Source organism: Hypomesus nipponensis, chromosome 22, assembly GCF_054491055.1.
Source record: "Hypomesus nipponensis isolate SF chromosome 22, ASM5449105v1, whole genome shotgun sequence".
NCBI classification, from domain to species: domain Eukaryota; kingdom Metazoa; phylum Chordata; class Actinopteri; order Osmeriformes; family Osmeridae; genus Hypomesus; species Hypomesus nipponensis.
In genome coordinates this window covers 5,670,071-5,692,500 of record NC_140382.1, presented here as the reverse complement: position 1 = coordinate 5,692,500, position 22,430 = coordinate 5,670,071, and the positions used below count along the sequence as shown (strand labels likewise).

At 49.4% G+C, this 22,430-nt stretch overlaps 1 protein-coding gene across 1 annotated transcript in view; it reads left to right on the top strand.

Moving 5' to 3' along the window:
- Window positions 1-22,430, top strand: part of col27a1a (collagen, type XXVII, alpha 1a) — a 73,623-nt gene that overhangs the window by 44,890 nt on the left and 6,303 nt on the right. The window contains exons 14-46 of the mRNA XM_084687673.1: window positions 991-1,035; window positions 2,062-2,115; window positions 2,803-2,847; window positions 3,491-3,544; window positions 4,215-4,268; window positions 4,380-4,433; window positions 4,583-4,636; window positions 5,029-5,082; window positions 5,279-5,323; window positions 7,392-7,445; window positions 7,528-7,572; window positions 7,767-7,820; window positions 8,051-8,104; window positions 10,199-10,252; window positions 11,171-11,224; window positions 15,275-15,328; window positions 15,551-15,595; window positions 15,986-16,030; window positions 16,578-16,631; window positions 17,434-17,487; window positions 17,898-17,951; window positions 18,495-18,548; window positions 18,687-18,740; window positions 19,018-19,125; window positions 19,370-19,423; window positions 19,577-19,684; window positions 19,868-19,921; window positions 20,027-20,080; window positions 20,972-21,028; window positions 21,170-21,223; window positions 21,496-21,549; window positions 21,661-21,714; window positions 22,305-22,358. Coding sequence (XP_084543799.1) covers window positions 991-1,035; window positions 2,062-2,115; window positions 2,803-2,847; window positions 3,491-3,544; window positions 4,215-4,268; window positions 4,380-4,433; window positions 4,583-4,636; window positions 5,029-5,082; window positions 5,279-5,323; window positions 7,392-7,445; window positions 7,528-7,572; window positions 7,767-7,820; window positions 8,051-8,104; window positions 10,199-10,252; window positions 11,171-11,224; window positions 15,275-15,328; window positions 15,551-15,595; window positions 15,986-16,030; window positions 16,578-16,631; window positions 17,434-17,487; window positions 17,898-17,951; window positions 18,495-18,548; window positions 18,687-18,740; window positions 19,018-19,125; window positions 19,370-19,423; window positions 19,577-19,684; window positions 19,868-19,921; window positions 20,027-20,080; window positions 20,972-21,028; window positions 21,170-21,223; window positions 21,496-21,549; window positions 21,661-21,714; window positions 22,305-22,358 — 1,839 coding nt within the window. The remainder of the gene's footprint in view (window positions 1-990; window positions 1,036-2,061; window positions 2,116-2,802; window positions 2,848-3,490; window positions 3,545-4,214; window positions 4,269-4,379; window positions 4,434-4,582; window positions 4,637-5,028; window positions 5,083-5,278; window positions 5,324-7,391; window positions 7,446-7,527; window positions 7,573-7,766; window positions 7,821-8,050; window positions 8,105-10,198; window positions 10,253-11,170; window positions 11,225-15,274; window positions 15,329-15,550; window positions 15,596-15,985; window positions 16,031-16,577; window positions 16,632-17,433; window positions 17,488-17,897; window positions 17,952-18,494; window positions 18,549-18,686; window positions 18,741-19,017; window positions 19,126-19,369; window positions 19,424-19,576; window positions 19,685-19,867; window positions 19,922-20,026; window positions 20,081-20,971; window positions 21,029-21,169; window positions 21,224-21,495; window positions 21,550-21,660; window positions 21,715-22,304; window positions 22,359-22,430) is intronic.

The following is a 22,430-nucleotide window of genomic DNA, read 5'->3' as shown; positions in this document are numbered from 1 at the left end:
CTCCTTCTATCTCTACACACACACACTCCCTCTATCTGTACACACACACTCCCTCCATTTCCCTACATTCACTTTTCCATTTGTCTCATTCACCCAAATGGAGTGAAAATTTTAAGAGCACTTAGGATGGACCGCAACTTCCACCAATCCAAACACACACACACACGCACACACACACTTCTGGCGTTTTCTTGCTGGGGATTTGGACGGTGACAGTCACAGGATGATGAGAAAACCATGAGAACCTGCAGAGAAGATCCTGCTGTTACTGGCCCTGTTCTCTTGTCTGACTTTCTTTGAACAGACGTTTTAGTGTTCCAGAACAGTCTTACAACTCTGTTTTACCTGAATGTATTCCTTGGTTATTGATCATTGTAATTGCCCTGCTGTTTCAAAACCCCATTAAGAGTGAAGCTTAGTTCTTTGCCTTGGCATCTGAGTTTTTCCACCATTTGGATTTGATGTGGAAATGCCAAGTTAGGCTCTCTCTCTCTCTCTCTCTCTCTCTCTCTCTCTCTCTCTCTCTCTCACACACACACACACACACATACACACTCCAAATGTGTTCACTGGCATTCAAAAGGAAATGTTGTAGGAGGGAAGATCCTAAAATGGGCACCAAATCCAAAACATAAACAGACCAGGGAAACATCTCATCCCTCATGGACCAGTGGTCTGGTGGTTGGGGAACGGTCCTTCATTCTGTCTTTTCCACCCTCTTTTTGCACTACTTTCTATCTTCATACACACAAACGTATGTACTAAACACACATACATAAACACACACACACACACTAACCCCCTCTCACAGGCTTTAATGAACACTGAGGCTCTCTTCTGTGTTTGTGTAAAAAGAGCCAACATCCTCAGAAAGCTGTCCCCACTCTCTGACTCTCTCTCTCTCTCTCTCTCTCTCTCTCTCTCTCTCTCTCTCTCTCTCTCTCTCTCTCTCTCTCTCTCTCTCTCTCTCTCTCTCTCTCTCTCTCACAGGGCAAGCTGGGAGCCCCTGGTCCTGCTGGAGTTCTTGGGCTTATTGTAAGTATACAATGTGTCTCTTTTGGCTTCACGTACTGCATATTGGTGTGTACGTGTGTTTTTGTTTGTACTCCTGTGTGTCGGAGGCCTTGCGACACTGAACCTCTATTAGACCCCGTGACAGGAAGTCTCTCCCTCTCTCTTGGACCAGAGATCTATAAATGGCTAACCCAGAGGCCCAGACGCACTGTATGTCATGCTGTCTGAGCTCTGGTTATGGACTGAACCTTCTCTCTAATTTCGCTACATTAAAGAGCTGACGGCCCCTCCCCTGTAGGTTTGTCCTGCCCACCATTCCTGCGTACACACACACACACACAAGGGTGTGCACAGCAGAGTGGTGTGTTATGATATGGTGCCTCTCCAGTCCTCTCTACTCTGAGCCAGATCCAGGCCTGTCATTGGACGCCGGGAGGTCAGAGTGGACCTGTCCAAAGCCTCCATCTGACTCAAACACACACGTGCACAAACACACACACACACACAAACGCACACACAAACGCACACACATCCTCCTGGGGCGTATAGGCCTGGACAAGAGACAGGAAGTAGGCATGTTTAAATGAGGAAGTACTCAAGGATATCTCTCACTCGACCAGGAACCTTGAATACCCTGAACTTGGGGTAACCCTGGAGCAATGTGGAGCACAATAAACGCCACCATGTTGGTGGTAGCGTAGAGGAGAAACAGCACTCGGTGCGCTGTTACTGTTACTTGTTTGAGAGAGAGAGAGAGAGAGAGAGAGAGAGAGAGAGATAGAGGCAGAGAGAAAGACAGAGGAAAGAGGGATAGAGAGACCGAGAGACAGGAATAACTAAGGAAGTTAATCGAAATATGGTCTTCATTCGAAATCTGCCTCTAACCTCTTGGCTTCGAGTCTTGGATCTCATGGCTGCTTGGTTTTGTCATGCATTATTCTGTGCAGCATCCAGCCCCTGGAGTGTGTGTCTGTGTGTGTGTGTGTGTGTGTGTAGAAGCGCCTGTTATGTCTGTATAACTGTGTATGTTTTCTCTCCTGGTGGCAGGGTGACATGGGACCTGTAGGCGGAATAGGACCTCCAGGACCTAATGGACTGAAGGTGAGTACTCTCCACACACACACACACACACACACACACCCTCTCCTTCACCAGTCATCCTGAGAGGCTCTTATACAGTATGCACTTTCTAGTGTAGTAGTGCGATCCTGCAGGGGCTCCACCGTAGAATAAGATGCTGTTGTCCTGGGGACGTTTTTTCAAGAGCACCAGTCACGTGACAGGAAACTGCAGCAAAATGAACCAGGGCCTTAGTTCGAAAGTAGGTTTGTGTGTGTGTGTGTGTGTGTGTGTGTGTGCATGCACGTTTGTGCTTGTGTGTGTGTACATGCGTGTAATTTGAAAGAGCAGCAGCAAGTGAGTATGTGTGCAGATGAACTAGGCCCTTATGTCCAGAGCAGGTGTGTATGTGTGTGTCTACGTGTGTGTGTATGGTCCTAGGGGAAGCCCAACTAAATGGTGGTCTGGCCCATCAGTTCTGCTGTGCCAAATTGTATAGGGGTTTGGATTAGTGTATGAATGGTGCAATTGTCACCACTAAAGTACCCAAAAATGTGTAGTGTGCATTTGTTCTATAAGTGATTATTTTAGTAATCATTTAAACAGCCTTTTGCGTTTCAATATGGACATAACCTCAACATTGGGTATCATGTCCTGTGCTAACCATCATGTTACTTCCTGTCATAACCGGTCAATTCCTGTTCTAACCTGTGTGTGCATGTTTTTCAGGGGGTGTTTGGGAACCCAGGAGCGCCAGGACTGAAAGGTGATAAGGTGATCTGAATATTCCCCTTATTGGCCTGTGTCTGAGCTGCATGTTACCATGTGCACTCCCTGCATGCTAGCATCAACAGTTCCCATTGGTCAAACCAATGCTCTCGCTGTCCAAAAGAAGTGTTGCTTTTTGCCCTTTGTAAAGCTCATGGTCAAAAGATTTTTAGCTTGTTGACTTGAAAATCTAGACTGGAATGTTGTGCAATACAGATAGATGGAGTAACAGATGGATGAAGTAACAGATGGATGGATGGATGGATGGATGGATGGATGGATGGAGAAGCAGCCATCCATTCTTTCAGTGACATAGATCATTGTTGCATAAAATCCGCTGTGTCATGCTGCAGTGATTATCTGTGCTGTCATGGGACTTAATGGAGTGTAGTGTGTGAATGCTCTTCTGTCACATATCTATGGAGGATTGTCTGTAAAAAATGCTGACAATCAGCAAAAAGAAGAGATATTCCACTTATTGATTTCTCTCTCTCTCTCTCTCTCTCTCTCTCTCTCTCTCTCTCTCTCTCTCTCTCTCTCTCTCTCTCTCTCTCTCTCTCTCTCTCTCTCTCTCGCTCTCTCTCTCTCTCTCTCTCTCTCTATCTATCTCTCTCTCTCTCTCTCTCTCTCTCTCTCTCTGTACTAACAGGGTGAAGTTGGGCTTCCTGGCGAGCAGGGCGAGCTCGGGTTTCAGGGAGACAAGGTAAACCCTTCTCACACACACACACACACACACACACAGTATGAATACAGGATGGTCCCACTGGAGAACTGTTCAGCCAGATGTGATCTGAAGCCTGTGGAAAAATCTGATGTAAAGCTCCCTGCCTCCATCTCTCGGTCACTCACACACACACACTCACACACACACAGACACATGCACACACAGACACATGCACAGACACACACAGACACACACACACGCACAGACACACACAGACACACACACAGACCCTTTATATCACAGAGAACAGAGAAGTCTCAGAAGACACCGGAGATCTTAACCAGAGCATGCATGTCTAATGGCTGGATCAGCTCCTATAGACATCCATGGTTATATAGGTCCTATGGGACTCCAGGTTTATATTGGGCCATAGACATCCATGGTTATACAGCTTCAATAGCATCCATGTTTATAGCCCCCACATACATCAGTGGCTATATAGCTGACACATGTGACTGAAGTACTTTACTGTGTGTGACAAGCTCTTCACAGTGTGTGTGTAGCTATTTACTGTGTGTGTGTGTGTGTGTGTCTGTAGCTATTTACTGTGTGTGTGTGTGTGTGTCTGTAGCTATTTACTGTGTGTGTGTGTGTGTGACAACCTTTTCTCAGTGTGTGTGACAGAAAGTCTTTTCTGTGTGTGTGACAGGGCATCCAGGGAATTCCAGGGTTACCTGGACCCAGGGGGAAGCCCGGCCTACAGGTGAGAAGTGTCCCCCCCCCCCCCCCCCGCTACCCCGTGAGTCTCTGTCCTTCCTCTCTGTCGTCCTGATCGTGACCGCTGCTGGTGTCGTCTTCTGCTGTTGACTTTTAGGGACGGACAGGAGAGAGAGGTCCTGACGGCACGCCCGGTCCAACGGGCGCCGAGGTCAGCACACGCACACACACGCACACACACACCGTAAACAAACATATTTATACCCATATCATCACATATTCGGGATGATAATAATAATCAAGGAGTTTGATATGAAATGAAACACGCTGTTGATATATTTGTCACGCTTTGTAAAACAGGGTTTTCCTGGTGACATGGGCCCCCCTGGAGAGAACGGTTTGGAAGGACCCAAGGTAAAGAGAACCTTCCTCTGTTTGACCTCTTTCTTTTTGGGACTTTCATGTCATCATGTATCATTTTTTTTATTTAACTTTCAGCCATCAATGTTGGATGTTTCTGTACCTCTTAGGTTTAACTGTTCACTAACCTAGTGGTCGTTTGTAATGACATGGATGATTCAGATGGCTGAGCGGTTAGGGAATCGGGCTAGTAATCTGAAGGTTGCCAGTTCAATTCCCGGCCGTGCAAAATGACGATGTGTCCTTGGGCAAGGCACTTCACCGTACTTGCCTCAGGGGGAATGTCCCTGTACTCACTGTAAGTCGCTCTGGATAAGAGCGTCTGCTAAATGTAAATGACGACAGACTTATGAACAGTTTAACAAAGTTGTTGTGTTTTCCTGCAGGGGAAGATGGGATTGAGAGGATTACCAGGACCTAGAGGGGTGCCCGGACTAGAGGTACAAGTTCACCCCCGCCATACACACTCACACACACGCCATATGCACATGCACACCCTAAACCTCCCTCCTTCATCTGAAGGCTAGCCCTCTTCTGTTGCAATGTCAACAGCTGTGAATATGACCAGCAGCTACCACCAGTGTTCCAAATGCAATAAAGCATCCATATTAATTATGACATCGTACCCATTTCTAGGGAGAAGAGGGCCCACTCGGACCACCGGGGCCGACAGGACTGGAGGTGAGTCCTGATTGGATACAGGCATCCTGGGGGGGTGGAAAGTACACTGATAGGACAAAGATGCTGTTTTGGGGGAGAAGTGAAGTGTGTGGTGATTGGATTAGGATGTTTTGGCAGAAAGGCCTTGGCATGCTGATTGGATAAAGACTTTGTTTGAGGAAGTTAGGAGAGGCGTTAGCAGGAATCAATGTGAGCGTCTGGTTTTCATTCAGACTGAGCTCTTTATCTCAGGCCTCTGCCTCAGGTACACATTCACTTCTCACTCACACACTTCTCACTGCATCATTACCTGCATGTGTGTGTGTGTGTGTGTGTGTGTGTGTGTGTGTGTGCGGTTGCCTGGCCTGTGGTTGTTTCCCCAGACTTTCAGGGATTGTTCTTACTTCAGACGAAATGTACGCTGAAGAACAGATTGACTAAATCCTTTAGCATGTCATGAGGTGTGCTGAGTTGTAGAGTATCACAGTGTTTACGATCATTTGAAAGGCCTGTTGTTAGCAGAACAGTGGAACACCAGCTTGGTGGTGACCATCCTGCAGCATCTGCTTGTGTAACAGACAGACCTGAGTGGGGATAAGGCGGACCTACTCATGGGAACCACAGGCTGAAATGTGAACAAAAAGTCCGTCGGAAAAAGAGAACTTTGTCATCATCTTTCAGAGCTACAGTCTAAATGTTCGAGGTGTTGCAACTCAATCGCCAAATTGACTAGTGAGCGGATACTGCTTTACCTGTTCTTGGCCACTAGGTGGTGATGGTCGCTTCGTCCAGTCTGACCTTAACTGAGGAGTGTAGGGCAATAAACCACGTGCGTTGTTTTTAGCATGACAGCTCCAACTTAAAGATGCTTCTCCTTCTCCTACAGTCTTTGTATGTTTTTATCTGTGTTCCCTATCTTCAGTTCTTCTTTCTTTTCCCTCTATCCTCGTTCGTTACCTCTCTCTTTCCTTTCCCTTCTCCCCCCATCCTCGACCTCTTCCTCCCTTCCTCCGTCTCCCGGGGGAAGTGATGTTTGGCTGGTGCTCAGAATCTTGAGTGAACCCTGGCTGTGAGCCACACAGCTCTGCTCTTTCTGAGCTTCACCTAACATCTGTCTGCTATCCTCATTACCCAGTCTCTCTCTCTGTCTCTTTCTTTCTCTCTGTCTCTCTCTCTTTCTCTCTGTCTTTCTCTATCTCTCTCTGCCTCTTTCTCCTCCCTCCCTCTCCTCTCATTCTCTCTCTTTCACTCCTTCTCTCTCTCGCTCTCCCAGTCCCTCTCTCGTTTTCATTCCGTCTCTCTCTGTTTCTCTCCTTCTCTTTTTTCCCCAGTGTTCAGTGGCTGACTTGAACGCTCACAGATATAAATCTAAATTTGTGAACTGAGAGGCAGGAAAACACAGTGCTGCGGTCAGCTTCTGGATGGCCATATTTAAATAAATACTTCACCAAATCCATAGTAATACTCACATGACTGCAGATGCTTGCTTTTAGGTTCTGACTGAATTACGGACTGAGTTTTTTACAGTTCCTGGAGAGCTGGCCTGAAACTACATGGGAGTTTTCTCTAAGTCTTTGAAAGGCATTGTGAATTTTTGGGCCTTGGACAAAAAAGGCGTTTTGAAGCCTGAGTTAGTTCAGTGAACCAACAATTAGCCTGCCGCTAACCCTCTGAGAACTGAGGAACAGGGGAGCGTCATTTGCAGTCGCTGGCTGAGCTCTCCTGTTTCCTGCCTGACTGTTAGGACCTGGTAAGACGAGCCAGACCTTCTCTGAGCTGGAGCCTGCAGAACACAGCTCTTCTCCTGGAGGAACACTAAGCCGCCACAAATCTGGGTTTCAAAGACTGGGTGTGCCTGATTTAACTTACCAAGTGCAAAGAAACAAATAAATCAGTCTTCGAAGTACCGACCAAGAAACAAATAAAATCGTGCTTTCAAATTCAGGGAGGAACGGATTTATTGAATTACAAGCTTGGTCTTGAGAAAACAATGACCTAGGGCCTTATGCGCAATATTTGTTTTCGTTTTGAGTTCTACAGTACAGAATCAGCTACCGCCAGGTAACCGTTTTCTGTTTCCTGTGCTCAGGGCAGAGTCGGCAGGAAGGGCTTCCCTGGCAGCATTGGGACGGAGGGGGTCAAGGTGAGCCGTCACATGGTTAGACACAGAAGGAACCTCGCCAGACCCCCTGTCTTGTGTGTAATGCATGTCTGTCTTCCTTCAGGGGGAACTGGGGATCACAGGAAAGGCAGGACCCATGGGTGAAAGGGTAAGGACGGGCTGGCATTGAGGAGCCCTCCAGGGATTTTAGAAGGACATGTTTCTGTCTGGATGTAACCTCTCTGGATGTAACCTCACCCAACCATCACAAGTCCTCACACTTGTCTATTGGCGAGTTATGGGATCCTGTTTACACCTAACCTTGTTCATACCTTGTCGCTAACTGTGTGTGTTTCTCTTCAGGGTTTGGTGGGCTTCATTGGGCCAGTGGGAGAGACGGGGCTGGCAGGAGAGAAGGTGACACTCCCAACCTGTCCTGTGACCTTTAACCTTCCCGACCGATCCTCAAACTCTCAGGCTTCGGTCTGTGACCTTTAACCTTTCCGACCGATCCTCAAACTCTCAGGCTTCGGTCTGTGACCTTTAACCTTTCCGACCGATCCTCCAAACTCTCAGGCTTCGGTTAACAGTGTTTGTGCGCCTGTCGGAAATGACCATTGGTCCTGTCTGTGATTGTATGTTACCAGGGGGATCGAGGCGAGATGGGCCTGCCCGGACCGCCAGGAGAAAAAGGATCCAACGTAAGAGCTGTTTGTCCGTCTGTTTGTCCGTGTCTGTCTATCGGTCTGTCTTTTTGTCAGTCGTTTGTCTGTCTGTGTGTATCTGCCTCTGTCTGTCCATCTGTCTGTCTGCCCGTCAGTGACTCCTCCTCTCTGCTTGTATGGACTTAGCGGAGACGTGCGTTGGTAGAGGTGGGGAGGGGCTACCAGGGCGAGGGGGGGGGGGTTAACATGCGGGATGGGGGAGCATAATGGCGGCATGAGATTAAGATGTCAGTGTTATTCCCATGGGAATACGTGGCTCAGTATCTGAGACAGAGAACATCTCTGTACAGTAATCCACAGTAAACACACACACACACACATCTCTACTGTTGGTTCTTAGAGGCTCTGAGAGGTCAAAACCATCAGGTTCATTTCTGGAAAGGGTTGTGGGCTTTTCCATTCCTCTTTCCCCATTCTTACCTCTCACTGTGATCCCCAGAACAATAGCCTCTAGGTTTATAGCCTTCATATAATGTGATCTATGTGCGTGCCTGGCCGGTCTATTATGGGATGTGATGCAGCGCTGTGGTCTGCTGGTCTGTGACAGTGAATGTCTGGTCGGAGAGGAGAGGATGAATGGGAGGCGGCCGTCATTCATGTCAAACGCACCGCCTGCTTTCCTTCTGGCCGTTGGCCAATGGGAATCCTCCGAGGCCTGACTTACTCACACACCAGGAAGTGCTGGCCAAGTCACCTGCACGCACACACACACACAGCATGAGGAAAGGACCTCCCCATGCTCTAATGTATAGCAGAATGCTGACCTGGACGGTTCTGCAGTCAGTCTGAGATTGAGAACTCACTGAGTTTATGGCCTGTAGCAACCAAGGTTCAGTTCATGATCTGAACGACCTACTGTGTAGACCTGGGTCAGATACCATCTGAAGTACTTTAGGTGCACTTGATGTAAGTAACATTCTCCTACCAATCCCAAAGGCTCAGTTTGATAAATGCTATCTATAGGTCCTAAATTAACACACCTTAACGCCATAGTAATGCTAGTGTAGTGTAGTATTCCTGTCAATGAGAAACCCAAAACCAGAACATAGAGGAGCAACAGGACATAATAAAACATCTTGTTTTCTTTTTAGTCTCATTCTTTCTCATTCCCACTCTCTCTCCTTTCCTCTCTCTCTCTCTCTCTGTCTCTCTCTCTGTCTCTCTCTCTGTCTCTCTCTCTCTCTGTCTCTCTCTCTGTCTCTCTCTCCCAATAGTCTGTAGAGTGATTCTACAGTGCTCAGAGTGGTTTAACAGATGTTTCCACCATATAAACCGTGGGCCACACAACAGCCGTGGGTTCATGACATTACTGTGACCAACCTGCCACCACCATTCATCTGTATGTGTGTGTATTTTCTGTGGTTGTGTCTGTCTGTCTGTGTGTGCGTGCGTGCGTGTGTGTGTCTGTGTGTGTGTGTATGTGTTTGTGAGTGAATGTGTTTCTCCCCCTTCAGTCACTCCCTAATGTAACTGAGTGGGATATGTTGGCTTGAGCGTTAATGAGCCTAGCTCTCTCTCCCTCACTTGAATGCTCAGCGTTGTGCAGGGAAGAGAGGTTCTGAACACAAACCAGGTCCCTTTCTCTGAGCCATACAACACCGATTGCGCTAATCAAATACAGGCTATTGGCACATTATTCAAAATAGAAAAAAACAGCCTCTCTCTCCTTCACACACACACACACACACACACAGAAAACACACACAGACGTGTTCAAACATTAACTACTCAGACACACACACAGAGAGAGAGAGAGATGTACACACACAGAGAATACACACTCACACAAACAGTAAAGGCACATCCCCCTTCAGGAGTGTTTGTAACATATTTAGTTTCTTGGCTATTTTCTGGTTTCAGCTGGAACCTGGTGAATGTGTTATAATAACTCTAACAATTTATGTTGAGAAACCTTGCTTCACCACTGCCATAATCAATCAGGTTGTTTATAACAGTTAATCAACTTTGAAGCCCCTGATAATGGTGCTTAATCTATTACTGTGTGTGTGTGTGTGTGTGTGTGTGTGTGTGTGTGTGTGTGTGCGTGTGTGTGTGTGTGTGTTATTGCAGGGACACCCAGGGACACCAGGTGAAAGTGGGCCATCCGGGCCACCAGGAAATCCGGTAAGTCAGTCTCTCTCTCTCTCTTGTCTGCCTGTCTGCTCTGACTATCTGTCTGTCTGTCTGTCTGCCTGACTACCTGTCTGCGAGATTGCCTGCCTGCCTGCCTGCCTGCCCTCCTGACTGCCTGCCTGCCTGCCTGCCTGCCTGCCTGCCTGTCTGTCTGTCTGTCTGTCTGTCTGTCTTTCTGTCTGCCTGCCCTCCTGACTGCCTGCCTGCCTGCCTGCCTGCCTGTCTGTCTGTCTGTCTGTCTGTCTGTCTGTCTGCCCTCCTGCCTTTCTGCCGGCTAACCTGTTAGCCTGCCTGGCTGAGCTGCTTGGCTGTGAAGATGATCAGAGCTGGCAGCCACCTGCTGTAGCTGCATATCCCCCTGCCACTCAAACCTCCAACACCTCCCACCAATTAGACCCTCCACCTACCCCCCCGCCTCGCTGCTGTTTCCCCCTGGCCCAGAGCTCCTCGGTGGGCTGCCATTGTGCCTGGGTCTGGGCCGAGCTCTGGAACAGGCAGGGGGCCGCGGAGGTACCAAAACAAACATAAACACTGGGCTCAGAGGTGCAGTGTGTGTGTGTGTGTGTGTGTGTGCGTGTATGTGCGTGTGTGTGTGTGTAAGCCCTGAGCAGCTCAGAGGGGTTCACAGGAGCAGGGTTCCTGACCAGGATCTTTAATTGGGCAGGGTGACATCTAACAACAAACCCTAGAGTGTGTTCTGAAGGTCAGAGTGGGTGTACAGGAGGGACGAAGGGTTGGGGTGTGTGTGTGTGTGTGTGTGTGTGTGTGTGTGTGTGTGTGTGTGGGAAGAGAAAAGGGAGGAATGGAAAGAGGGATGGCGAGACACTCTGCCGTCTGTCAGGCCTCATAGTTGTTTTATCTCTCTCCCTCCCTCTCGTCTTCCTCCCCTCTGTCCTGTCACGTGTGCAGGGAACCCCTGGATCGCGTGGGCCCATCGGTACCAGAGGACCCAAAGGCAGGCGGGTAAGACACAAGCTCTCATAACTCCCCCTCCTCTTTTAGCTTCTGGGGTCTATAGGAGAAGGGATTGTGTGTGGGTGTGCATATGTGGGTGTGTTTGTGTGAATGTGTATTGTATACAGTAGTTGTGTGGGTGTGCATGCACATGTATTGTGTGTGTGTGTGTGTGTGTGTGGGAGGGGAGGGGGAATGCAGCTACCGCTGAGCCAGAGGGCAATGTTGCGATATGACCTACCGAGCCAGTGATGTCATGTCTGTTTACTGGCCGTGGGGTCACCACTAGGGTCAGAGCATTGGGGAGGCGGTGCCATGCTGTACTCTCTCCTGCACCAGTCAGAGCTCATTAGAACTCTTGGAGGCGCTCCATCGAGCAAACGGACAACAACGACTCGTTAAAACGTCTGTTGATGTTGCAGCTTAATGTTTGTCATGGAAAATGTGACGTTGTTGCCGGGGATAATTGTGACAGGCAGCCAGTGTTCCTGCAGACTTGAGGCAGACCCCTTGAATAAACTGATAGGGAGAGAGAAAAGGGTCCCGCTCGAGTTCTGCTGTTGGAGAACCCTCTGGTGTACCCTCTGAGAATCACTCCTAATAGAACACTGTAAAGGGTTCCTAAAGGGTTCTGGTTGAGGGTTTTATGCGATTTTTTCAGAGGGTCTAAGTAGGATGGTAGTCGTGACGTTGAGGAGGAAGACGAAGAACAATGATGCGTGCCCTGGAGGGAGGAAGATGATGTTCATGGTGAACGGGAGGGATGTCGTGATCGAGGGAGAACATGATGGAGAGAGGTTAGGGGTGCTGAAAGATGAATGGTGCCAAGGGGGTGGAAACATGGCGGCCAGGGTTGGCGCGTTGCTCCCGGTATCCAGCCCCCCTTCCCCCTTCCCCCCTCATGACTCCCCCAGCTCCTTTCAAGGATGTCTGCTGAGCTGCACTCGTCTACTGTCTCTCTGCCCAAACACTTGGCAAGACACACCAGTCTCTGTGTCTGAGCCCTCTTTGGAAGAAGGGCCTGGTTCGGTTCAGACTGGACACATACACACACACACACACATATATCCTAAGCTGTGCTTCCAGTCATTGCTAATGCCAGCTGTTTCCGCAGCTATAAATCTGATGGCTGCTCTCTGATGGGGTGATAACCTGGAGACCTTAGACACTGTTTCAGACACACGCATTCACACATACACATACATACACATACACAAAGACAGCACACACACACAAACGCACAAGTGTAGACTGTTTGAGGAGTTTGAGACAATGCAGAGATCAGCCTTAACCCCGACCCCAGATAAATGCTCTTACCTGGGATTGATCTACTGTTAGAGTCAGCTGGCCTGTCTGCATCTGTCAGGCTCTCCAGCAGAAACGACAACCAGTCAGTGAGGGGCAGCTTGCCTCATGAGAGTTGAATCCTGGACTTCATTCCAAGTTCATGGTTTCAAGAAAGCTTTCATGCTGCCCTTTTATGGAAAGGCCGAATCATTTTGTATATGTGTATGTAGGCCGTAAGTGTGGCTGAACAGGGTGTCAGCTCTGGGACGCCACAACTGTAAACTCACACAGCTAATCAAGCACTGGAGGAACCAAGATCACGGGACATTTCTTTCTCTCGCTTCCCCTCTCTTTCTCTCTCTCTCTCTCTCTCTCTCTCTCTCTCTCTCTCTCTCTCTCTCTCTGTCTCTCTCTCTCTCTCTCTCTCTCTCTCTCTCTCTCTCTCTCTCTCTCTCTCTCTCTCTCTCTCTCTCTCTCTCTCTCTCTCTCTCTCTCTCTCTCTCTCTCTCTCTCTCTCTCTCTCTCTCTCTCTCTCTCTCTCTCTCTCTCTCTCTCTCTCTCTCTCTCTCTCTCTCTCTCTCTCACTCTCTCTCTCTCTCTCGCTTTTCTATATCTCCTTTCTCCCCCACTCTATGCATTCCTCATCCTTTCTTTGCCCCATCCCTCCCTTTCTCTCCTCACTCCCTCTCCTCCCCTCCCCCTTTCCTCCTCAATCTCTCTCTCTTTCTCTCTCTCTCTTCCTCTCTATGAGTGATCACCACCATGTTTTATGTCTGATGGTTCCTCATGACTGACCCACAAATCTGCTGCTAATCGCTTCCATATTGTAACTCTCTGATGTCATCATGCCTCCTCTCCTTCTCGGTGGTCCGTCCATACCGCGTTGAGTGGTTGTGTTGTGTTGTTGGGTGCTTCCAAGTTCTTTGATAATTCTCTGAATACATTTTACTGTTCATAAAGACCCACCACGCAGGGGAAAAGATAAGCATGCAGGCGTCTCAACTTCTTGTGGGCTTCTAGTGGTGTGTGGTGATTCCGAGTGGTTTGCACTGGATTACAGTACAACACAGTGTAGTATATCCATCAAGATGCAGTTGTAGCCCAGCAGAGGGGCGGGGCAGTCCAGAGGGGTGGGGCAGTCCAGAGGGGCGGGGCAGTCCAGAGAGGCAGGGCAGTACAGAGGGGTGGGGCAGTCCAGAGGGGCGGGGCAGTCTAGAGGGGTGGGGCAGTCCAGAGGGGCGGGGCAGTCCAGAGGGGTGGGGCAGTCCAAAGGGGCGGGGCAGTACAGAGAGGCGGGGCAGTACAGAGGGGCGTGGCAGTCCAGTGGGGCGTGGCAGTCCAGTGGGGCGTGGCAGTCCAGAGGGGTGGGGGAGGGGACAGCTGGGCAGGAGAAGCCTACAGAAGCTACATGGTCGTGACGGCGTACGCTCATCCAGCTGACCCCAGACAGCCAGACTGACTGTGTAACACGACACAACCTCATCGGGACAACTTCCGGATTCGGGACGGGTGTGATGATGGCTGTTCATCCCCAAGCTGTGACCAGTCTTACTGGCCTCAGCTCTGTGTGGAGAGGGCTTCAGCCTCCAGCTGTAGACCCCAGCTGTAGGCTGTCCTTCACCCAGTCCTCTAGAGATCTCATAATACTTCCAGAGCTATACATTCCCCATCGTTAGCTGCTAGGGACTGTATGCGGATGACAGACGAGTGAGTCTTCAGTGTGGTTCGTCCGGGCCGGTTGGGAGGACGCAGGGCAGATAAATGGTTGTCTTGAGGAGGATGATGTTCTGGCTACCAGTTCCCATAGAGTTCTCATCTATCAACCAACGTTATCTGTCATTCTGGCCAACAGCGACCCCAGTTCTACAATCAGACCAGTGTTTCAAAACACTTATTCTGGCTAAAATTGCACACGGGACTACAGTCTATCAATGGTCAATAATCAATGTCATCTGTTCTTCAGGTTAGCAGTGATAGCCGTCAAATCCTTCCTGGGTGGTGGTGATAGTACCTTAAGGTAGAGGTGCCCATACGTGAACCGGGGTTCCAATCTGTCTGTGGACAGACGTCAGATGCAACAGGGACCGGTGGCTTGCCAACAGCCCCTGGCAGCAAGGAAGGAAGCCTCCCACATAGGTGCACATGCTCAGCAGATGGCTTCCACTCGACTGTACTGTACTGTGATGTGGTGCAGACGGACTGGGCCAGGGGTTGGATGCTGGCTGCCCTGTCGCCTCCTCGGGCTGCCTCTCAGTCATCACCTCACCTCAACGCCCAGGGAATCTGGCTCAGAGGAGCTCTGATCGATTATGTTTGACAGATGAGCCGGACAAACCCAAACAAACGGACTGTCGTGGGATTTGTGTGGATGTTCGAATGCGTGTGTGTGTGCGGGTGTGTGTCGTGAAGAGGAGGAGGTCCAGAGCCCTCTCTTCAGATTGTAACCATGTGTATCTCTGGCACCCCACGCACAAACACACGCGCACACACACAGTATTATGAACACGCGCATAAAGAAGCTCTTACAGTAGGCCTCGCTAATTGCTCAGGGCACAGCTAAAAGGAAGACTACACACACACGTACACACACACACACACGCACGCACACACACACTTGCGTTCATACACAAACACCTTTTGTCTTCCACACAGGGTCATTGAGAGGAAAGAGACCCCGTCGACTCTGACTGAGCGCACACACTGACTGTGTTGTGCCTCTCTGGCTTTGCACCAGTGCCCTCTACTGGAGAGTGACAGCTGTTTGTGTTTCAGGGTGCAAGAGGCCCAGACGGTCCAACAGGCGACACAGGGTTAGAGGGCAAGAAGGTAAGAGGCCTGCCTGGGTTCAAAGTTCATATGACTGTAGGTCATCTCCTGGGTCAGGCACTGTGGGCGTCCAATCAGTGGGAGGAACGTGATTGTGTCTGTCCGTCTGCCGGATTTGCACGCGCGTGTGGGTGTGTGTGTGCGTTCTGCTCGTGGTCTCCTCTCGCGTCCTTCTCTGTCATTCCTTTCTTTCATCCCTCTCTCTCATCACTCTCTCCACAGGGTCTTGATGGTCCTCCAGGAAAAATGGGATTCCCGGGAGAGCAGGTAAAATGTCTCTCTTTCTCTCTCTGTAACTCTCTCTGTATCTCTCTCTGTATCTCTCTCCCTCTTTCTCTCTCTCTCTCTCTCTCTCTCTCTCTTTCTCTCTCTCTTTCTCTTTCTCTCTCTCTCTCTCTCTCTCTCTCTCTTTCTCTCTCTCTCTCTCTCTCTTTCTCTCTCTCTGTACTCTGTATCACTCTCTCTCTATCAATCCGTCTCCTCTAGTAGCTGTACTTACCAATTTGCCTTGTTCATGGTACTGCAGTGTGCCTTGTGTTGGTCCCAGGTGGCTTGTGTCCTTTCACTGCGTGTGTTTAGAAACACTATTGGTGTGAGCAGAGATCTGACTCTGTTATGATGCGGTTGAAGCTCCACATGTTTACGTTCTCTTCACAGGGGAAGATTGGAGAGTCGGGAGAAGCTGGGCCTCCAGGGTTCCTTGTGAGTCTTTCATTCTCTCCCCTCCTCTTCTCTCCTCTCCCCTCACCTCCATTCCCCTCCTCTCCTTTTGTCTTCTCTCCCATCCCCACCCCTACTCTCCTTTCCTCCCCCCTCCCCTCCTGTCCTGTCCTCTCCACTCTCCTACCCTACCCTACCCTACCCTACCCATCCCTCCTCTCCTCCTCACATCTCAGATAACACCACTAACACACCACGCTTATGCCTTTTATAGCAGGTGCATATCGTATGACAGCACATTCTGCCTCATCAAGTCCAAGTAGTAGCCTGAGCGGTGTGTCTCTCTGTGTGTGTTACTGTGTTATGGAAGTCATTGTGTTACCGTAACGTGTTGCTGCCTAAAATGATGTGTGTGTTTATAGAGGCGAGGCTGTTATTACATTCGAGTGTCACACAAGATGAAGGCATTGTTGATGTTTACAGCTTTTCTTTAGGTCCTTTTCCTGTTGCTCAGCTGTATCTCTTTCCGTGTGTCTATTTATATCCGTGTGTGTGTGTTTTCTGAACCTCTCTGATCTTCTGTCTGCAGGGTATCCAAGGACCTTCTGGACCACCAGGAGACAAGGGAATAGTGGGCGAACCAGTGAGTCTCTTTTCTCTTTTTCTCTTTCCTTTCTTTCTCTTCCTCCCATCCCTGCTGCCCAGGCCTGCAGCCGTTCTCAGTGACAGAGCCCATTGTCCTCAGGTACTGATATTGACCTTAGTGGAGTCACAGAGCCATATAGAGTTGGCCCCTATCGATACGCATCATACAGGAAGCTGGCCCCGTTTCAATGCAGGTCATACAGGAAGCTGGCCCCGTTTCAATGCAGGTCATACAGGAAGCTGGCCCCGTTTCAATACGGTCAAACATGATGAGGTTCCTTTATCAATACAGGTCAAACAGGAAGCTGGCCCCGTTTCAATACGGTCAAACATGATGAGGTTCCTTTATCAATACAGGTCAAACAGGAAGCTGGCCCCGTTTCAATACGGTCAAACATGATGAGGTTCCTTTATCAATACAGGTCAAACAGGAAGCTGGCCCCATATCAACACAGGTCATATAGAATTGAAGGACATCCTCACCCTAGCATAACCTTGAGCCCAGAGAGGTGACTCCTGAGAAACCCAGAAGGAGAGAATGTTTTTACAAGAAGGCAGTCTTCCATTTTGTTCAATGGAGGGACAAGGAGGGAGGGAGAGAGTGAGGGACAAGGAAGGAGAGAGAGTGTAAATGAAAAGGAGGCAAGGAGGACAGATGGTGAATGGAAGTGATCTGGCAGGTTTACAGTTAGCTGGGACACACATGGCAACCTGACAGTGATGTGTGATGTGTTGCTGGCTCATTTTTCACTGGCGTAGTTGTAACTCTGTACATGTGTGTGTGTGTGTGTGTCCAACAGGGACCCCCAGGGCCACCAGGGACAGTGGGACCACTAGGAGAGATTGGTCTGAAGGTGAGTTCTTGTGTCTGTGTGTGTTCGTGGAGCTAACTGATTTACCGCCAAGCAGACAGCTGGTCAGCTCACAACTGAATCCTTCATGATATCTGATTAGAAGGATCTTCTCAATGAAACAAATGAACGGAAACAGAGGCGAGGAGAGCCAAACCTTGAGTAACACTCTTCTTTCTGCGCTCTGCCCCACTTCTGCCTCTACATTCTCTCTCCCTTCTTCTTCTGCCTTTACTCTGTCTTTCCCTTTTTCTTCTCTGTCATCCTTTCCCTTTCCTCTCTCCACTCCCTCTCCACTCCTCCCCTTCTTCCTTTTTTCTTCCGCCTCTTCCCTCCGCCTCGTGCTCCTTCTCTTCCACCATCTCCTCCTGCTCCTCCTCTTCCACCACCTCCTCTTTCTCCTCCTCTACCAGGGTCCTCCGGGCAAAGTTGGAGAGTCCGGATTGCCAGGCGAGCCCGGAGAGAAGGTAGGCTCTCAGACACACTCACTCTCTCTCTCTCCCGGTGTTTTCAAGCAGAACTCTCTTACTGGAACTCTTGTAAGGCCCGTAGACCCACACAGTGCATGCAAACACACACTCGCATACACCCACACCCATACCCAGAACACTAACACTGCTCCCTGCTTCTCCATGATAAAAACGCCCAGTGTGTGGAGCCTCGTTGGCCCCCACTCCCACCTCCCAAGCCTCTCCAGAAGCCCCTGGTTAACCTCCCCGGGAGGCCTGTGAAGCAGACTGGGCTCCCTGTGAAGACGGCAGGCCCCTAGCCATAAACCATACCAACCACAAGCCCATAACTGTAAAGCATGTAGCCTCTAATCCCCAAGCCAGCCTGCCTGCCTGCCTGCCTGCCAGATCACCCAGCCACTGTTGTACCATCATTTGTCCTCCTGTCACTGATTGTCCTCCATCTTTAAATGGACACTTTGTTAAACATGTGGTCTGTCAGGGAAAACATGTGTGCTGCCAATTTATGGATAATATACTATCTGTGTGTGTGTGTTCCAGGGAGCTCTTGGAGCCGCTGGGAACATAGGAGAACAGGGACTAGTAGGACAACGGGTCAGTATTACTGATGTACTGAACATCTGAACTCTCTCTGCTGCTGCAGTTTACCAGTTCAGACTACTGTATTTGAATACTGTATTTTATAATGGAAACTCTTCGTATAAGGTCTACTGTGTGTGTGTGTGTGTGTAGGGAGAACCAGGGCTGGAGGGAGAAGCTGGGCTTGCTGGTCCTGATGGGACCAAGGTAAAGTCTAACTGAATCGCCGACTTACTGTTTTAATCAAAAGATTTTCCCTTTGTGGCCAGGTAGCTTCTCACACGTAAGGTTCTTTACACATCTTGTTCATCTCAAATCTACAGCAGTAGTTCAAATAGACTGTACTCTGGTTAGATAGATGTGGTTGATAGCTAGAGAGATGTTGTTGTTCTTGCACCGGTTCTTGTAACTAAACTGTTCCTTGTGCGTGCGTGTGTGTGTGTGGTGTGTGTGTGTGTGTGTGGTGTGTGTTTATGTGTTCTAGGGTGAGAAGGGTGACATGGGGCAGGAGGGAGACAAAGGAGAGAAAGGAGAAACTGGACTGAAGGGAAAAGAAGGACCTCCTGGAGATCCCGGACTCACCGGCGTTCGAGTGAGTGGCCAGCCTGGCAACCCAATCTGGCAACATAACCAACCACCTTACCTGGCAACATACCCAACCTGGCAACACACCCAATCTAACCCTAAGCCTAACACATCCAACTGCCCAACCTGCAACACAGCCAGTCTTGTTCATTCTTCGTTCATACTCCATTCTCTTGAATGACTAAAAGTGTCAAATGGCTTTGAGTAGAAACACACACAGAAAAGCAACTTTCTGCCTGTCTCCTCTCCAGGGTCAGGAAGGCAAATCTGGCCAGATTGGTGAGCGAGGCAAGCTGGGACCAAAGGTATTTTCAAACCCTCATAACACTGGTGTTCCAACAAAAACCATCACTGTTGCAACCTGTCTCTTCGCTGGTTGCTAACACAAACGATCTGTTAACCTATCCAGTTCAGTCTGTGAGCGTGTCCTATATTTCCCATGATGCCTGTGTGTCCAGGGAGCCAAAGGTCACCAGGGTCACCTGGGGGAGACTGGAACAGTCGGGAAGACGGGACCAACTGGGTTTGTTGGGCCAAAGGGCTCAAGAGGAACCATTGGACCTGTGGTAAAGTAGACCATTCTACAATATACAAACATATAACAAAACAGTCTTCATGAACCAAGCCTAGGTTTCAATGAACATATAGACCATCACAGAGTTGGCTATACTCTTGGACTTGTGAGTGTGATGATCTTATGGAAGATTTGGGAAAGACTAGTCAACTGTCCTGTTGTCTTCTCTTCTCAGGGGGCCCCAGGCAGAATGGGTCAACAAGGGGAGCTAGGTCTGGCTGGTTATGAGGTAAGTTCACCCGTTGTTTGAATAATATATTACTTTCAATCTGTCCTATGTATACAGAGTTTGTCACAGGATCCATTGTGTGTGTGTGTGTGTGTGTCTATGCAGGGTCACCAGGGACCCCAGGGCCCAATAGGGCGTCCAGGACCAAAAGGTGAAAAGGTACACCTCCCTCACTTGATGTCTAACCCCCCCCCTTCCACCCCCCGACCCCGCACATACGTATCCCCCTGCTCCATCACCAGGCTATATTTCTCAGGCCTCCTTTTACCTGCTTGAGAAATGCCACCTTCCTTCTTTCCTCCCTGAGCTCAGCTAATGGGATTGGACAGGTGAGAGAGTCTGCTCCTCGGCACAGCTAACCCTCATCTCCTCACGTCAAATCTCTTCCTTCCTGTCCATGCCCTGTCGGTCCTATTGAGTTTTAATGCCCAACAAGACCAGCAGGCTTTCTGTGTGACCTCAGTGACCTCTGTCTACCCAAACTGTTTTCTGAACCATGAAACAACACAGGGGGTCCCTGTCTGAGTGCTGTTGACATCCACTAAAACCTGCTTCAGATGTAGCTAGCGTCTCTACAGCCACGCCAGCCTAGCTTGGCACGAGTCACTGAACCACAGAATCAGCACTGCATGCTTCCCGTTTTACCCCTGAGAGAGATAGAGAGACAGAGAAGAAAAGAGCAGGAGAAGGCGAGAAAGCTAGAAGAAGAAGGAGAAGCAGGCATCTGGTTCTTATACACTGGCTGGTTTCTCCTGTCTTCTGCGAGGAGGTGTTTCTTCATTTTGACCATGTGGATACAGTTAGGACCCTGCGCATGCTAGCCACAGTACAGACAGCACTCTGGTTCAGACGATGTTTTATCGCCCCAGCTCAGCACGCTGTCAGCGAGTGGTGGGGTTGTCCAACTGAAGTGTCTATACCATCTGTAATGAAACGCCTGATCTCAATCCATCGTGGAAGAAACAAAAGGAACAAACATTCACATGTGCCCTCGTCGGCCATATGCCACTAGAAATAACAACATGTATCTGTTTCTCTCTTACCCTTTAGGGTGAACAAGGGGATGATGGGAAGGTGGAGGGGCCTCCTGGTCCTCAGGGTGACATTGTACGTTACATCTCCTCTACTCTTACTCCCCCCTATCTCTCTGTCCTCTTCTCACTGTCCTCCTGTTGCTTTCCCTTTGAATTTACTATGAGTGGGGCGTTCAAGGTGTGTGTCTCCTAATCATAAATCTGTGTATTTCAGGGTCCACCAGGCAACAGGGGGGAGAGGGGCGAGTCGGGGGACCCAGGATACATAGTAAGTCGGCCCAAAGTACCATTCACCCATTATCGTTGGACTTTGCTGGATGAGATTCATACTGATGAATGAATATTTTAATTGGTATAAAGGCCAAATTGGTATTTATTTTCTATTTTGATGTCCCAGTTATGCTCTTTTAATCATGTAGACAGGGCTCTCCCTTTTGGAAAGGATATAAAGGAATAAAGAATACATATGTTCACAAATAAGTTAAATAAATACCAGGTTAAATGAGAGACTGTCGGTGCTGAACTTTGACCTCTCCACAGGGTCAGCCAGGTGTGGATGGAGACAGAGGCAAGCATGGCGCCACCGGCCTGCCCGTGAGTGATGGTTTCCACACGTCTTTTCAGGCGCTGCACCTGGATCAGTGTGAACATGGCTGGTCTGTGTGGTCGCTCTGCTCACCTCTGCTCTCTAATCTGATGTTGCAGGGTCACGCTGGACCTCGCGGACAGCAAGGCCCCAAAGGAGCCAAAGGAGATCTAGTAAGGGCGTCAAAATAGCATGGCTCTGATGAATGTGTGTGTGTAGGGTGTGTGCATGTGTGTGTGTGTGTGCATGTACTGAATGTGTATGCAGTCCAAACCTCCAGTCTGTCTCATTGTTCTTCCTGTCATCACTCTGACCCCCCTCCCTTCCCCCCCCCGCGAGCCCAAACACAATCTAATCCACTCAGAGTGGAGGCCTTCGCAACCCACAAACACATGGGTGCATTTGTCACGGCACAGATATTGACAGGAACCCTAGTCGACTGTGGCTGTCACCTTCACTGTGTGCTTTGAAGTCAGAGTTAGACTTGTTGTTGTAGAGTTGTTGTTTTACTATTGCAACCCTCTCAACCACTTCTCTCGTTTCTCCTGTCTCCTTTTTCTTGCCCTTTCCTGCCTGTCTCACTCCCTTTCTCTCTCACTCCTTTACTTTCTCTCTCTTCCCCCCTCTCTCTCCCTTCCCTCTCCCTCCCTTCCCTTTCTCTTGCCTTCCGTCTTTCTCTCTTCCTCCCTCTGACCTTCCCCCACTTCTCTCTTGCTCTCTCTCGCCCACCGTCGCCCTCTCTCCCTCCACCTCTTTACTCCAGGGTCAGAAGGGCAAGCAGGGTCAGAGAGGACAGAAGGGGACCCGAGGATCTCTGGTAAGGAAGGGGGCATGCCCTGTCCTTTCTGAGTCCTTCTCACTCTCTCACGCTCCATCTCACCTCGGTTCT